Source organism: Lithobates pipiens, unplaced genomic scaffold (assembly GCF_037356315.1).
Source record: "Lithobates pipiens isolate NorthernLeopardFrog02 unplaced genomic scaffold, aLitPip1_a1.2 Scaffold_8, whole genome shotgun sequence".
Lineage (NCBI taxonomy): Eukaryota > Metazoa > Chordata > Amphibia > Anura > Ranidae > Lithobates > Lithobates pipiens.
Window position 1 is genome coordinate 107,885,226 of NW_027507903.1, and position 15,430 is coordinate 107,900,655.

The 15,430-nt window shown below is 40.4% G+C and overlaps 2 protein-coding genes across 6 annotated transcripts in view; one reads left to right on the forward strand and one right to left on the reverse strand.

Annotated features, from left to right (window-relative positions):
- The window catches only part of LOC143964360 (synaptotagmin-4-like), a 100,972-nt gene extending 91,384 nt beyond the window's left edge, over window positions 1-9,588 (forward strand). Inside the window, exons 4-5 of one of the 2 annotated variants that reach the window (XM_077474078.1) lie at window positions 4,059-4,225; window positions 6,333-9,587. In XM_077474078.1, coding sequence (XP_077330204.1) covers window positions 4,059-4,225; window positions 6,333-6,482 — 317 coding nt within the window. In that variant the 3' untranslated portion in view covers window positions 6,483-9,587. Of the gene's footprint in view, window positions 1-4,058; window positions 4,226-6,332 lie in introns of both variants that reach the window. The other variant, XM_077474077.1, reaches the window with a different exon arrangement.
- A 1,064-nt stretch (window positions 9,589-10,652) lies between these two features.
- The window catches only part of LOC143963465 (uncharacterized), a 106,122-nt gene continuing 101,344 nt past the window's right edge, over window positions 10,653-15,430 (reverse strand). For all 4 annotated transcript variants that reach the window (XM_077473096.1, XM_077473097.1, XM_077473095.1 and 1 more), the window contains one exon: window positions 10,653-14,527. In XM_077473096.1, coding sequence (XP_077329222.1) covers window positions 14,082-14,527 — 446 coding nt within the window. In that variant the 3' untranslated portion in view covers window positions 10,653-14,081. The remainder of the gene's footprint in view (window positions 14,528-15,430) is intronic.

Genomic DNA, 15,430 nt, shown 5'->3' on the forward strand with positions numbered 1-15,430 from the left:
GGGCTAACTTTACTGTGTTTTTATTTTTTTATAAGGACAAAACATTTTTTTTTCCAAAAAAAAGCATTCGAAAAAATTGCTGCGCAAATACCGTGCGAGATAAAAAGTTGCAACGACCACCATTGTATTCTCCAGGGTCTTTGCTAAAAAAGCATATATCATTTTTTAGGATTCTATGTCATTTTCTAGCAAATAAATGATGATTTTTACATGTAGGAGAGAAATGTCAGAATTGTCCTGGGTGCTCCAGAACGCCTGATGGCGCTCCCTGCATGTTAGACCTCTGTATGTGGCCACACTGTGTAAAAGTCTCACACATGTGGTATCGCCGTACTCGGGAGTAATAGCAGAATGTGTTTTGGGGTGTAATTTGTGGTATGCATATGTTGTGTGTGAGAAATAAACTGATAATATGCCAAATTTTGTGAAAAAAAAAAAAAGTAAAAAAAATCTTGATTTTGCAAAGAATTGTGGGAAAAAATTTAAACTTCAAAAAACTCATCATGCCTCTTACTAAATACCTTGGGATGTCTTATTTCCAAAAAGGGGTCATTTGGGGGGTATTTGTACTTTTCTGGCATGTTAGGGTCTCAAGAATTGAAATAGGCAATCAGTACTTCAGGTGTGATCAATTTTCAGATATTGGCACCATAGCTTGTGGACTCTATAACTTTCACAAAGACCAAATAATATCCACCAATTTGTACTTATTTTTACCAAAGATATGTAGTAGTATAAATTTTGGCCAAAATTTATGAAGAAAAAATTACCAATCTGCTAAATTTTATAACCGAAACAAAGAAAAATTCATTTTTTTACAGAATTTTCTGTATTTTTTCTTTTATAGCACAAAAAAAAAAAAAAACGAGCGGTGATTAAATACCACCAAAAGAAAGCTCCATTTGTGTGAAAAAAAGGACAAAAATTTCATATAGGTCCAGTGTTGCATGACTGAGTAATTGTCATTCAAAATGTGAGAGCACCGAAAGCTGAAAATTGGTCTGGTTATTAAGGGTGTTTAAGTGCCCAGTGGTCAAGTGGTTAAGACAATCCTGCTTATCTAGTTTACAGGTGATAATGAAATCTGCCAGCAGGGTTACAGTCTAAAGGCAAAACATTTTTTTGATTTGGATCGCATTGAGAGGGATTAAAACGTGTCAAGTTTTTATTGCTGTCTATGTCCTTGTTAGGGAGATCCACACTATTATATCCTGTTTACATAGTTGTCACTTCAACAGGCACAGAGGGGAAATCTTTCAATGGGGACACTAGATTTGGTGACCCTGATGACAATCAGGGATTCCCTCATTTTGGAGGGATTTTCTTCTCACTCCTTGTTTTGGCTATGGGAGAGGAAGTGTAGGGAAATGTTCCCAATAGGTCACAGATGGAAAAAAAACAAGCTGACAGGGGTTATAACCCACCATTAATCTAATCAAAATGGGAAAAAATGCCTTTAGTTCTGAGTGCTGCATTTAATGTGACTGTAATGGTCATTTGTGCAGCTTGGTCGTGGTATAATAAAATTTGTTTCAGTCGCTAATAATAGCAGCCAATAATGTCTGTGAAGGTTGTCATTTATCCCGGTCATGATATATCTCCCAGGACTTGGTCTCATTCAATTGGACTTGTTGTTGTGTAATGTTGGAGACATCTTAAAGGATAAGTTCACTTTTGGAACATGTAACATGTTCCACCCGTTTTTATGCCCCTTTCAGATGGAGCGGAATCTGTCAAGTGTATCCTACTGCTCAGTGGGGGGATCTCTTTGCTGATCCCTGCTAATCAGCTGGATGACAGGTCACTGTTCTCTATGGGGGGCGGTTGTATGGAAACGGACTGGTGGTCCGTTTCCATCTAACTGTCATCCGATACACTGGACGAAGAGCGAAAGTATCTCCATCCATCTGTTTTTAGCGGATCAGATGCTGGCGGGTGTCAGCAGACACATATCCGCTGACATCTGCTGCTCCATAGAAAACAATGGGTGGTCTGATCGGGTCTGCCCGAAAAACGGACAGGCGGACCTGACGGTTCACTGGTGTGAAAGGGGCCTTACGGTGGAACATGTAACATGTTCCAGCATCTGCAGCTCCCCCCCTGTTACCCCCCTTTCTGTGACAGTGGGCTGGGGATCTTCCCCTTGAACCTGCTGTCACAATTTAAAAACAACGTGGCCATGTGTGACTCCGCCCATACGGCCACATCAGTTTCCTGTGAATTAACCACTTTAATACCACACTATAAATGAAAGACTAGCTCGGATCTCTAGTTCTGGGAGGGCGTCCATGGATGTTCTCCCAGAGCCCTGCCCCCTGCCTGACCCCAGGGACAAGCATTGGCCACGCTCTGTGACCGTAGTGTTCTTTGAACACAGCTGATCACAGTTCACTGTAAAGGGCCAATCACAGCGGCCCTTCACCATGTGATCAGCTGTGTCCAATCACAGCTGATCACATGTAAACAGACTTGCCAGTCATTGGCATTTCTTTCCTCACGCACTGTGTCTGTATGAGGAAAGGAGTGCCATAAGCGGCAAGGCTCTCAGCACATTCTTTACACTGATAATCAGTGCCCTGATCATCAGTGCAGCCCCAACAGTGCCCATCAGTGCAGCATCATCAGTGCCCATCAACGCAGCCTCATCAGTGCCCATCAGTGCAGCCTCAGCTGCACACATCAGTGAAGAACAAAATTACTCTTTTGCAAAAGTTTACAAAAGCTAAGAATTTTTTTTTTCAAAACTTTCACTCTTTTTTTTTCATTTGTTAAGCAAAATATCAACAAATGGCATCAAATAAAGCTCTATTTGTAAATAAAAAAAAATCTTTTGTGTACAGTGTTGCATGACCACGCAATTGTCATTCAAAGTGCGACAGCACTGAAAGCTGAAAATTGGCCTGGGCAGGAAGGCTGTAAAAGTGCCTGGTATTGAAGTGGTTAATGCCTACAAGTACCATCATCCATTGAGGCTGATGGTTTGTAGTTTTCAATAAGTTGTAAGGGCACTGGTGAATGTCCTAGTAGTTGATTCTTCCTGCTCTCAGGAAAATCTCTGCCCATATGAGGTATGAGCAGACAGCTAAGCTGAGAGTCTACAGGAGCTGGACATTGTACCTGCAAATCCTGGGTGCAATGCTCTGCAGGCTCATTAGAGGAAAAAAAATGCGAATTTTTTACCTGCAAAAATTGTGCATTTATTATTTTTTTAGGGCTGGGTTCACATCTCCATGTGGCGTGACTCACAGCAGGGGTTCGATGCGTCCCCGTTCACCGTTTCAGGTCTGATTTCGGTCCGAATTTTTGTCAGAATTTGGACCTGAAACAGACCAGAAGATGCACAGGACTCCTATGCAATGCGCTCCGCCACTGTCCCAGAGCTGTGCGAACTGGCTCCATTGAGACCCAGTCACAATCTCTTGTCATGCAAATTGGAAGCGGAGAAATAGTGTGAACTTACGCTTTAACAGAATAAGTCTACTTAAATGTGACTAACTACTAACATATAGTACTAATAATAGTCATTTCCTAAAAGAGTTCTATGGTTACAGCACATACTTTAATTTTAAAACATCAATATTGCAATAACAATACAAACATTCATTTTGACAATTCAATATTATCTAACTTGAAAAATCTCTTTTCAAGTTGTGAGTGCTGCCTGTCTGCTGGCCATCTTTTTCCACACCTTCCTACATTCCCAGTATGCTTTTCAGATTCTTCTCTGTGATATACTTTCAATTTCTAAGGACTACATATCCCATGGTTCCATGTTGCCTCCTGAAACTCCTCCTATGTGAATTCTGTGACATAGCAATACCTTCTCACACGGCATAGTGAATATGTGTCACAGAATTCAGGGAAGTAAATGTGTGGGGATCCTCACAAGTTTACAAAATTCAAGCTCTTTCAGAATAACAGGGGTAGGCTAGGAATAAATTTAATTAGAATGTGGAAATTAATAAATAATTTTTCATTTTTACCATAGATACACTTTAATTGTCATCTCCACCCTCACTTTCCATTTTGTTCCTCATGTAATCTGTCTCCAACTCTAGACCACTTTGTGAGCATACGACTGATCCAAGACAAGGAGGTAGTAGCTATAAAGGAGACCCGGACAGTGTCAGGCTCCTCCCCTGTGTGGAATGCTCCGTTCCTCTTTGATGCTCCTCTGGAAGCCATGCAGAGTCAAAGTCTGTGTCTGGAGTTCCTAATTATGCAGGTGGGTGATCAATCCTTTGAAGGGTTTTTGTAAATGTTTTTAAACAAAGGTATTCACAATTTCTATCTATTATATCTCTGTCCATTTACAGTACTTTAAACCTGGCAGCCTTGTGGCTGATATTTTAATGTAAATTTTTTGTCTTGCTGAATTAGCATTTTTGAGGGTCCAAAGAAATCAATTAGTGAAAAACATAGCAGTAAGAGACATTTCACCTGGTTGGCAATGTATTGGTAAAAACGGGCAGTTAATCTGCATTTTTACTGCCCCCCTAAATGTGTAAACTGCATCCAGGAAATGTAATACACATATGTCACAGTTGTGATGCTTTGCTTTGTAGCCACAGCGAATTCAATTTAGCATGCAGAATTTGACAGTTGCCAGCATCTGTCAGACTCGCCCATTGAAGTCAATGGGACTGTGGTACAACCATGAGCCAGCTATGTTGACTCATGGTTGTGGCACAGTATTTGTATGCAAAATCCCCTTTGGGATGAAATAAAAAATGGGCATCTGGGAAGTGACAGCATCACCTCCTCAGTGCTTGGCAGCTGCTACTCTACTGCCCTCTGAAAACTGATCCAACACGCTGGAGGGCAGTAGAAACTGCCACTCATGTGGAAAGCCCTCAACTGAATTTCTACAATGTTCTTTAGTCTGTCGTTTTTCTTTCCTGCAACTACGATCCTGTCCCAGCTGGGAGAACACAGTGATTACTGCTAGCGGCTATAAAAGCTGATAGCAATAATCACATGTAAATCCGACAGGCTGGTTGTACCCAAGTTGTTCGATTAACTTGGGTACAGTCAGCCTGTCTATACATGGTTTGAATCTCAGCTGGTCCTTGCTGAACCGGCCGGGATTTGAACCATCTTTGGCCGGCCAGCTTAAGTCACACACCCATGATCCCAGATCAAGCACATGTTGGTGGGGCTGCAGTGTACTTTGTCCGGCTTTAATAAAGTTGGATGTGATCTAACATCATCGGTGTGCAGCTTCCTGCTTTCCATATGTTACACAGGGGTTGATTTTCTAAAACTGGTGAAAAATTGGGTGCAGCTGCTAACTTCAGCTTGTTCAATTAAGCTTTGTCAAAAAAAATCCTGGAAGCTGATTGGTTTCTATGCAGAGTTGCACCAGATTTTGCACTCTCCTATTTTAGTAAATCAACCCCATTGAAACAGAAGAGTTTCAGAAAAGTGTAAAAAAGAGACCAAGTGATTTTTTTGAGTCTGACCCTTTTTGATTTTTTTTACTTTATACATTGTTTTTGTCTGAGTATAGAGCTATGTTTGAGGTTTAAATGTACCTATTGTAGATTGACTTACTACCTCTGATGGAACTCTGTTCCAAGCAACAACTAATTTGGTTAAAAAAATTACTGTATAAGGTTTTTACATATTGAGTTCCTGCAATCTCTCTTGATATATTTTATCCCTCAAAACTTGCCTAATTTCTGTTGTTTCTCTCGGCACCTTTTCTATTTTATCAATATCTTTTTGTAAGTGAGGTCTCCAGAACTGGACACAGTATTCTAAATGAGGTCTAACTAACTAATATAGTGGAATCCCAACCTCTGTCCTCCTGATTCCCCTATATAGATGTTCAGTTAGACCTCATTTAGAACACTGCGTACAGTTCTAAAGACCTCAATTCCCACAGGGAGATCTTGCATGATCTTAAAGCGGAGTTCCACCCATTTAACAGTCAGCAGCTATAAAAAAGTGTAGCTGCTGACTTTTAATAATCAGACACTCATCTGTCCCATGGTCCAGAGATGCGGGTGCAGGGAGCCCTCTCTCCCTCCTTACCGAGGAGCCGGCATTCTAACTGTGGGCGTCTAGCTTGGCGCGCACTGCGCATGTGCGAGCCATGCTGCATGCTGTGAATGGCCGGGTAATCATCCGGGACCTGTGACGTGTCCCAGAAGATTGCAGGGAGGGAGGAAGTGGGAGCTCGGTGCCTGTACCCACTCCTCCCCCCAAAAAAAAATGTCAGGGGGTCACCTCCTCTTCAATATGTACAGTCTTGAGGAAAGAATGAAAAGCAGAGACATGGTGTTCTTAACCTTTTATAAAATGTAATTGCCAATTTTGTACTTTCCCAGGGTCGAATTTATAATCGTGCCCAAATTCTTGGACGTGTATTAATTGGTGCTGGGTCACCCGAGGCTGGTATGGCTCACTGGCAGGAGATGTGTAACAAATCACCTGTGGAATGTTCCCGCTGGCATGTGCTGCAGGCAGATGTATCCTAGTGGACTTTGGAGACCATAACATGGATGAATCCATCAATTCATAAGAGTGGAGACATTAAAGAAGAACTTCACAGATTTTTATTGGGTCTACACTGGCTACATAATCTTTTCAGAAAAGTGAAAAAAAAAAAACATCTGGTGCATTCTGTATTTTTATTCTCTTATTAAAATTCTTCTCCTAGTCAGCATGTTACAGCACTAGAATTACTAAGAGGAAGGACACAGCTCTAATGTGGGCCAATGTGGGCTCCCAGTAAGCTGTGCTGATAAGGAGCATGATAAAGGAAACAGAGTCAACATAGACACAAAAATATGAGGATGACATGTACTGGACCCCAAATGTGATGCCCACCCATTGCAAGAAATGTAGTTAAAAGTGTTAGTTGGTTGTATTTAGTAATTTAATTTGCTGCTAGCTATAAGACAGTATGCTTATTTTCTGGTATTTTCCTTTAGGAAATCTTGTGAATTTATATTTATGAATATATAACTAAGCTATTCTAATACCAATTCCTGCAGATATGTTGTTCTAGGCGAACCTCTTGGATCACATAATGTAATAATATCAATTTAACATAACATCATCCAATGGCTATGCGCCAATTGGGGACTTTGCTTTACATAAGTGCTTATGCTCACAATTGGTGCCTGCGTTTATTTGTATATACTGTATATAACATGTATATTTGTAAAGCCATCATGTAAAAATATACATAACAGAAATATTTTATGCACTAAACTCAGTAAAACTATATACAGGAGGTCCCTGGGTTACAAACAAGATTGGACTGTAGGTTTGTTCTTAAGTTGAATCGGTTTGTAAGTCGGAACAGGTACATTTTTAAGTGTAGCTCCAGCCCAAAAAATCAACTATTTTTAAGCTTTTTGGATAACATAGGGAAGGGTTATCACCCCTGTAACATTTGTTTAGCTGTCTGTGCCCCTGTACAGAAGATTTCACCTCACTTTCTGTCCCAATGATAATTGGATTTTGAAAAATTTGGGCTGTTAGGGAAATAAGTATTGGATAAAGCATCAGTGGAGACACCTTTTTCCCATATTAACTCTTAAGCCCCATACACACTATCAGATTATCTGCTGAGTTTTTCCTTCAGATTTACCAAACCCATGTAGTAGAAGGGCCTGCCTGATTGCATACACATTAAAACTCCTAAGGTTTGTCCTCATATTATATGGTTTTGGTAAATCTGAATGAAAAACTCAGCAGATAATCTGATAGTGTGTATGGGGCTTAACAGGAGAGAATTTCCCTTCCTAGGGGTAGATTTCCTCTCACTTCCTGTTATCTCCATCCGTTTGTAAGTAGGAGTCGTTTGTAAGTCGGATGTTTGTAAGTACGGGACCCCCTGCACTGTTTTAGGGTAACAATCTATTGCTATAAATATAATTGTTCTGTATATGACATGTTCTGCCATAATACGGACAATATTGTGTCCATTTACATAATTAATAGTCTTTTTTTTTTTTCTTGTAACGTGATCATTCAGCCTATTGAAAATATTGGGCCTTGTGTATATTAGTTCTATAAGCTTCCACAATACATCAGAAACATGAAACAAAGATTCCAGTTACAGCGAATAAAGGAAAGAGTTCTTCCTATCGATGGTTTAATACATTCGCTCCATTAGGGTACCTGTACTGCTCACTACCAGTAGAATGCTGTTTATGATTATATTTTTATTTAGCTTTCTGTCTCATACGTTTGAACAGGAGATAAATACAAAATACAGCACAGTATTTTGATCCTTTTGACAGCATATTCTATTAAAGCAGAGCTCCAAATGTGGGAGCTATGCTTATCTGCCCGACCCCCCCCCCCCCCCCACAAGGCTTCACTGCTGGTTTCCCTTAGAAGCAATGGCGGCAGCATCACCCGCTGCAAAAATTGTCTGGGATGTTGACATTGCGGGATCCCTGGACAGGTAAGTGTCCTAATATTAAAAGTCAGCAGCTACAGTATTTGTAGCTGCTGACTTTTCATTTTTTCTGAAGGAGGCTGGACTTCTTCTATAACCACTTCTGGACCAGCCACTATACAGGGCGGCCCGTCTGCATGAACCGACGTACCTGTACCTTGGTCCTTGCATGAGATACAGCGAGTGCAGGCTCTAGCTTGTGGGTCCGGCAGATTCGATGCTGGCCAGCCACCCACGATTGCAGTAAAGAGAGGCAGAACGGGGATCTGCCTATGTAAACAAGGCGGATCCCCGTTCTGACAGGGGACAGCACTGGGATTGGCTGTTCCTAGTGGTCAGGAACAGCTATCTCTGTGTTGTCCCAGTAAGCCCACCCCCCACACAGTTAGAACACACTCAGGGTACACAGTTTAACCCCCTTGATCGCCCCTCTTCCCTTCCAGTGTCATTTATACATTGATCAGTGTATTTTTTTGTTTTTTTAGCACTGATCACTGTAATGTCACTGGTCCCCAAAAAGTGTCACTTTGGGTCAAATTTTCCACCGCAATTTCGCAGTCCTGCTAAAAATCACAGATCGCCGCCATTACCAGTAAAAAGAAAAATAATAAGTCCATAAATCCATCCCATAGTTTGTAGACGCTATAACTTTTGCGCAAATGCAATGCAATCAATATACGCTTATTGCGATTTTTTTTCTTTTTTTTAACCAAAAATATGTATAAGAATACATATTGGTCTAAACTGGTGAATAAATTTAGTGTTCTTATTTATTTTTTGGGATATGTATTATAGCAGAAATAACAAATATTGTTTTTTTTTTTTCAAATTTGTTGCTCTTTTTGTGTTTATAGTGCAAAAAAACAAAAGAAAAACCGCAGAGGTTATAAAATACCACCAAAATAAAGCTCTATTTGTGAGAAAAAAAAAAGACATCAATTTTGTTTGGGTACAGTGTCGCAGGACCGCACAATTGTCTGTTAAAGCAAAGCAGTGTCGTATCGCAAAAAATGACATAGTCATTTAACAAACAGTGAAATAATGGCATAATACACTTAATGCATAATATTTTAAGACAGCATTAGCTCATGAAAGACAGAAATTGTCAAACAAACCTGATTTCTTTTTATGAGGAGGTAAGTAAAACCTTGGACAGAGGGGTGGCTGTAACCGTGGTATACTTGGATTTTGCAAAAGCGTTTGACCCAGTTCCCTCACACGGCTCATGTGTAAGGTAAAGTCTACAGGCTTGGAAATAGCAGACCATATGCCACACACTGCAGCAAATTGGTCTGCATGGCTGTCGTCCCAGAAGGAAGCCTCTTCTAAAGATGATGCACAAGAAAGCCTGAAAACTGTTTGCTGAAGACAAGCAGACTAGGGACATAGATTACTGGAACCATGTTCTGTGGTCTGATGGTACCAAGTTAAACTTATTTAGTTCAGATGGTGTTAAGCGTGTATGGCAGAAACCAGGTGAGGAGTACAAAGACAAGTGTGTCTTGCCTACAGTCAAGCATGGTGGTGGGAGTGTCATGGTCTGGGGCTGCATGAGTGCTGCCGGCACTGGTGAGCTACAGTTCATTGAGGGAACCATGAATGCCAACATGTACTGTGACATACTGAAGCAAAGCATGATCCCCTCCCTTGAGAGTCTGGGCCGCAGGGCAGTATTCCAACATAACGACCCCAAACACACCTCCAAGACAACCACTGCCTTGCTAAAGAGGCTAAGGGTGATGGACAAGCCAAGCATGTCTTCAGACCTAAACCCTATTGAGCATCTGTAAGGCATCCTCAAACGGAAGGTGGAGGAGCACAAGGTCTCTAACATCCACCAGCTCTGTGATATCGTCATGGAGGAGTGGCAGTGGCAACCTGTGAAGCTCTGGTGAACTCCATGCCCAAGAAGGTTAAGGCAGTGCTGGAAAATAATGATGGCCACACAAAATATTGATACTTTGGGCCCATTTTTACTTAGGGGTGTACTCACTTTTGTTGCCAGCGGTTTAGACATTAATGGCTGTGTGTTGAGTTACACTGTTATACAAGCTGTACACTCACTATTTTACATTGTAGCAAAGTGTCATTGCTTTGGTGTTGTCACATGAAAAGTTAGAAGAAAATATTTACAAAAATGTGAGGGGTGTACTCACGTTTGTGAGATAGTGTGTGTGTGTGTGTGTGTGTAATATATATATATATATATATATATATACACACATACATACATACATACACACACACACACACACACACACAGTATATATACTATATTACCAAAAGTATTACATGCACATGAACGTTAATGGCATCCCAGTCTTGGTCCGTAGGGTTCAACATTGAGTTGGTCCACCCTTTGCAGCTATAAACGCTTCAACTCTTCTGGGAAGGCTGTCCACATGGTTTAGGAGTATGTCTATTAGAATGTTTGACCAGAAGTCCATTTGTGAGGTCAGACACTTATGTTGGAGTATGCCAAACTCGCAGACTCCGCTCTAATTCATCCCAAAGGTGTTCTGTGAAGTTGAGATCAGGACTCTGCGCAGGCCAGTCAAGTTCCTCCACCCCAAACTCATTCATCCATGTCTTAATGTCTTTATGGACCTTGATTTTTGCATGGTCGAAATGATTTGGTGGAGGGGGATTATGGTGCTGGGTTGTTTTTTTAGGGGTTGGGCTTGGCCCCTTAGTTTGGGTGAATGGAACTCTTAAGGCGTCAGCATACCAAGACATTTTGGACAATTTCATGCTCCCAACTTTGTGGGAACAGTTTGGGGATGGTCCCTTCCTGCTTCAACATGACTGCGCACCAATGCACAAAGCAAGACTCATAAATACATGGATGAGTGAGTTTGGGGTGGAGGAACTTGACTGAAGTCCTGACTTCACTCCGATAGAACACTTTTTTAGGATGAATTAGAGCAGAGACTGTGAGCCAGGCCTTTTAACTATGTGGAAAATTCAACCCACATAAAATACAGCCTTTGAAATAAACCAGTGAAAAATAATATGTAAATCTGTGACCAATATTGTGCCAAACAGAAAAATCGTTGCTCTCATATTGTTCTGCAAGTGTAGAGTTTTCACCTTAAAGTCATCACAGAGGACAAGGGGGCAATCTTTACATATAGAGCAAAATATATTTAATCTTCAAATACCGAAAGGCTTCTTCACAGTAAGAGTTGTGAAAATGTGGAATAGACTCCCTCTCATGAGTAGCTGACCTGGATTCTTTCCTAAATGCACATAATATAAGTGGATACTAATATTTATAGGCAAAGTTGATCCAGGTAAAATCCAATTGACTCTTGGGGGATCAGGAAGGTTTTTTTTTTCCCTTCACTGGAGCAAATTGGATCAGTATACATGAGCCTGGTTGCTGCCAAGTCACAGCGCGTTTTCGTCAACTCCTTTGTTGATTTAATCCCCGACTGCACCAGAAGATTACGGCGGGGGGGGGGGGGGGGGGGGTGGGGGCATGACAGAGAAAGATTTTCGCTAGCAGAAGAGGAATAAACACAAGGTACACCTCCTACCAACTGTAAGTTGCGTTCCTTGTGCTGATTTTTCTGTATGCGATTTTGACTGCATTTAGCCTTTAACTTCTTTCAGGTTTTTATTTCTGTCCCCCATTGAGGGTATTTTCCCCTACTTTTTGTCTCTTTGATGCCTAGGCAAGAAACTGAGGGTGCAGCTATCAAGGGACTGGATGGCATATGCAGCAACAAAAAAAAAATAGTTAGAAGTTTCTAACCCTTGCCCACTCTTCTGAAAAGAAATGAGAATAATTTCTTGGTTCAGCTGTTGGCAGATGCATCAGGCAACAATCTACAGTCAGATGCAGATTCCTGGCTTAGAGATCTTAGAGACATAGTGCTGACTACCATTGTAGCATTTGCTATTGTTTCTTTGACAAGCTGATGTTTGGGGTATTTGGCAGGTTAACCCCTTCATAACTGAACATTTTCATCTCCCTAAGAAATATTGGTGACATGCATTGGGATCAATGAAGAAGGTGAAATTAAATTTAATTTTGATGGTTTTTCAGAGTGCAATGGGTTTTAAATGGCTCCTAAGGGTCATGAAAGTTGCTTTTAGCTATCCTGGCATTGTCTTAGTCTTGAAACCTCCTTAACCTTATTCTTTTAAATTTTTTTTTTTTTTTTTTTTTACAGAAAGGAGAACAAACAGTTTAAAAAGTTAAATTAAAAATCATCAGTACACAATTAACAATCAAATACACACCACAAAAACACAAATACTGTGTACATAACACTTTGTGAAAAAATCTAGTCTAAATACACCGCAAAAAGCCCACACCTTCTAAATAAAGAAAAAATATTTTTTCACGCATATTGTAATGAGTGAAATTGAGAGCTTCCAACTGTTTAGCGGAAATTACTCAACTTATTACTAACATCCATACATTAATATGGCTTAGCCAAGTGAGCAAATGTATGTTGCAACTGGCTGTCAGATTAATATATTTTTGTGTTGTTTGATTGTTTTTTTTTATAATAAACTGTAAGTAGGCAACCTGGCAGGTATCCTTATCGATAGATAGGTACATAGAGATATATAGGTATATGATAGGGGTAGCAGAGGTCTCCTTTTCCCCTAACTTCAATAACTGTTAAAAAACTTCTCCTAAAGTGGTTGTAAACCCCATTCATGAAATTTTAACTAAGAACATATATTTGTAGTGTTTACTTGTCTCTCTCCAAAGCTCTAAGTGTTGTTTCTCTCTGGTGCGTCATTTCTCTGTTATCAGCATGAATCACTTCTGACAAGTTCTCAGACACATGAGGTAACATGAGCTAAAAATTTGTGTCTGGGAGGGGAGATAAGCACACAGCTTGTCTATCCAGAATACAGCTCTGCATGTTCCTTTGTATATGTGGAAAGGGGTGTGTCCCTTTCCTCCAATCAGCTCCCACACAGTTTAGCTGCAGTTTGTCCATCCTAATCTATGTACTGCTGGCAGAGGAAGAAAGATTTTTTAAAACATTCTGCACTTTTGAAAGGGTGTAGAAAGGAGAAGACTGCAGATATACAACACAAAACTTATGTAGGAAGATTTTTGTGTATCATCTGAGGCTAGTCACTTCACTGGGTATATGTGAGGGTTTACAAGAAGATAATTGTGTTTTCTCCACAAAATGTAAAACATTTTCCAATGTGTAGCAAAATCTCTGTAAGCAATATAAGGCACTTCCAGCTCTTGCACATGCATACACTTCCTTGGGTAAGAACCCTACACTGCCCAGTGTTCACATGCAATGCTTAGATCAGTTACGATGCTTGCTTCTAATATTGGCTTACATAGGAATGGCCATAAATAGTTCATAACACTGACCACCTAGTTGCACTCTGCCTCACTGTAAATATATATATACACATTCAAATTTCACATCATTTACTTTTCCTATTAGTGCCTTACTAACTGTTATATAGCATGCAGGATTTAATTACTGTGTCCCTGGCTCAGAGTGTTTAACATAAATAAGTCTTTGGGGGATTATTTCAGCTACACTGGGAAACAAAAGAAACTTTTAAGGTTAATTGTATAAATAAATAGGTATCTGTGTTATAAATTGTAGCATATCTCTCAAATTGCAAAATGTGTGAGTTTATGAATAAGTTAACTGTCTATGTGATGTTAGGATTCTCCAAATTTTTGCAATGTTTTACTATTCCAAGGCTGATATGGCCTTGGAGAGAGCAGCGTGGAAGCCCTTGGAGTCATGGGACCCTCACTGTCAGCATTACTCCTTGGACTCAGTAAAGATCCCTCCATGGAATTCCTCCAGTTCCTGCCCATAGTTCCAGGAAAGTGAAGTCTCAGTGGTGATGTTGCATTATTTGTATTTATAGGAGTTGGAGATCTGGAGCTTTGTTGAGAACCTGCCCAGGATCTCTCTGGGGTTTGAGTTCCAGCCACTGGTGTTGATGATCCTTGGCTGCTTGATTCAAGTTCATTCTCTTTATGAGAGGCATTGGTATCTCTAGATAAGCGTGGTACAATGGGATCTCTTGGCTCTTTTTCACCTCCTGGTTGGGATATGCTCCTTATCTGCTGAACCTGTTGCTGGAAACGCAGCTTAGCTGCAAAGAAAATGACCGATATCATCAGACCATTTAATGAATGAAATGAAAACTTTCATAATACCAATACACATTGACCTAACCAATGTAAGTGCAAATACACTAATAAATTTCATCAAAATCCATTTTAGGCAAAATTATATTATTCTACTCACAAATTATCAATCAAATGGTATTAGTACTTTTTAAAGACCAACATTATCATAATCAGCATTGTTATGAACAAAAACATACTTAAAGCGGAGTTCCGGGCACCAAAATGTTTTAAATTTTTTTTCCAGGCATCCCCTCACACTGCATTAATAACACACATAAACTATATGTGTATATGCTAGTGGATGGTAATCATTTTTTAATCTTACGATTTATCTGATCCTCTTCTGGCTGTTGCCATGATGAGTGTGGGCATATGAAGCCCAATTGCAACCTCTTCCTGGATAACCAATCGAGAGTTGCATCTTGATCACGCCCATGTGCGATGCTTCGACAGCAGTTGCACCGATTGTTTAGCAAGTTGCTATAACAACAGGCAGCGACGGAGGAAGGTCCCGCCCCATCATTATGGCAGCATAGATAGATTAAATAGCATAATTTCCTCTTGGGAAATAACGCAAATTTTTCACACGGTCCTGCCCACTGACTCCTGGGAAATGATGACTCACATTTCCCAGGAGCACAGGCGAGGGAGAAAGTGATGAGCACCGCAGAGCCGGAAGTGGCAGATTAGGAGTCACCACCTAGCAACAAGGCACTTCTGGTAAGTTAAAAAAAAAAATTCACTCCAAATGTTTTTTATTATCAATAAAAGACTGTGAGGGTGGAACTCCACTTCTTTTGAGTCTGTTCTCTACTGCAGTAGATATTCATTTGGAGCCACTAATCAGTATAAGGATAGGATTTGCC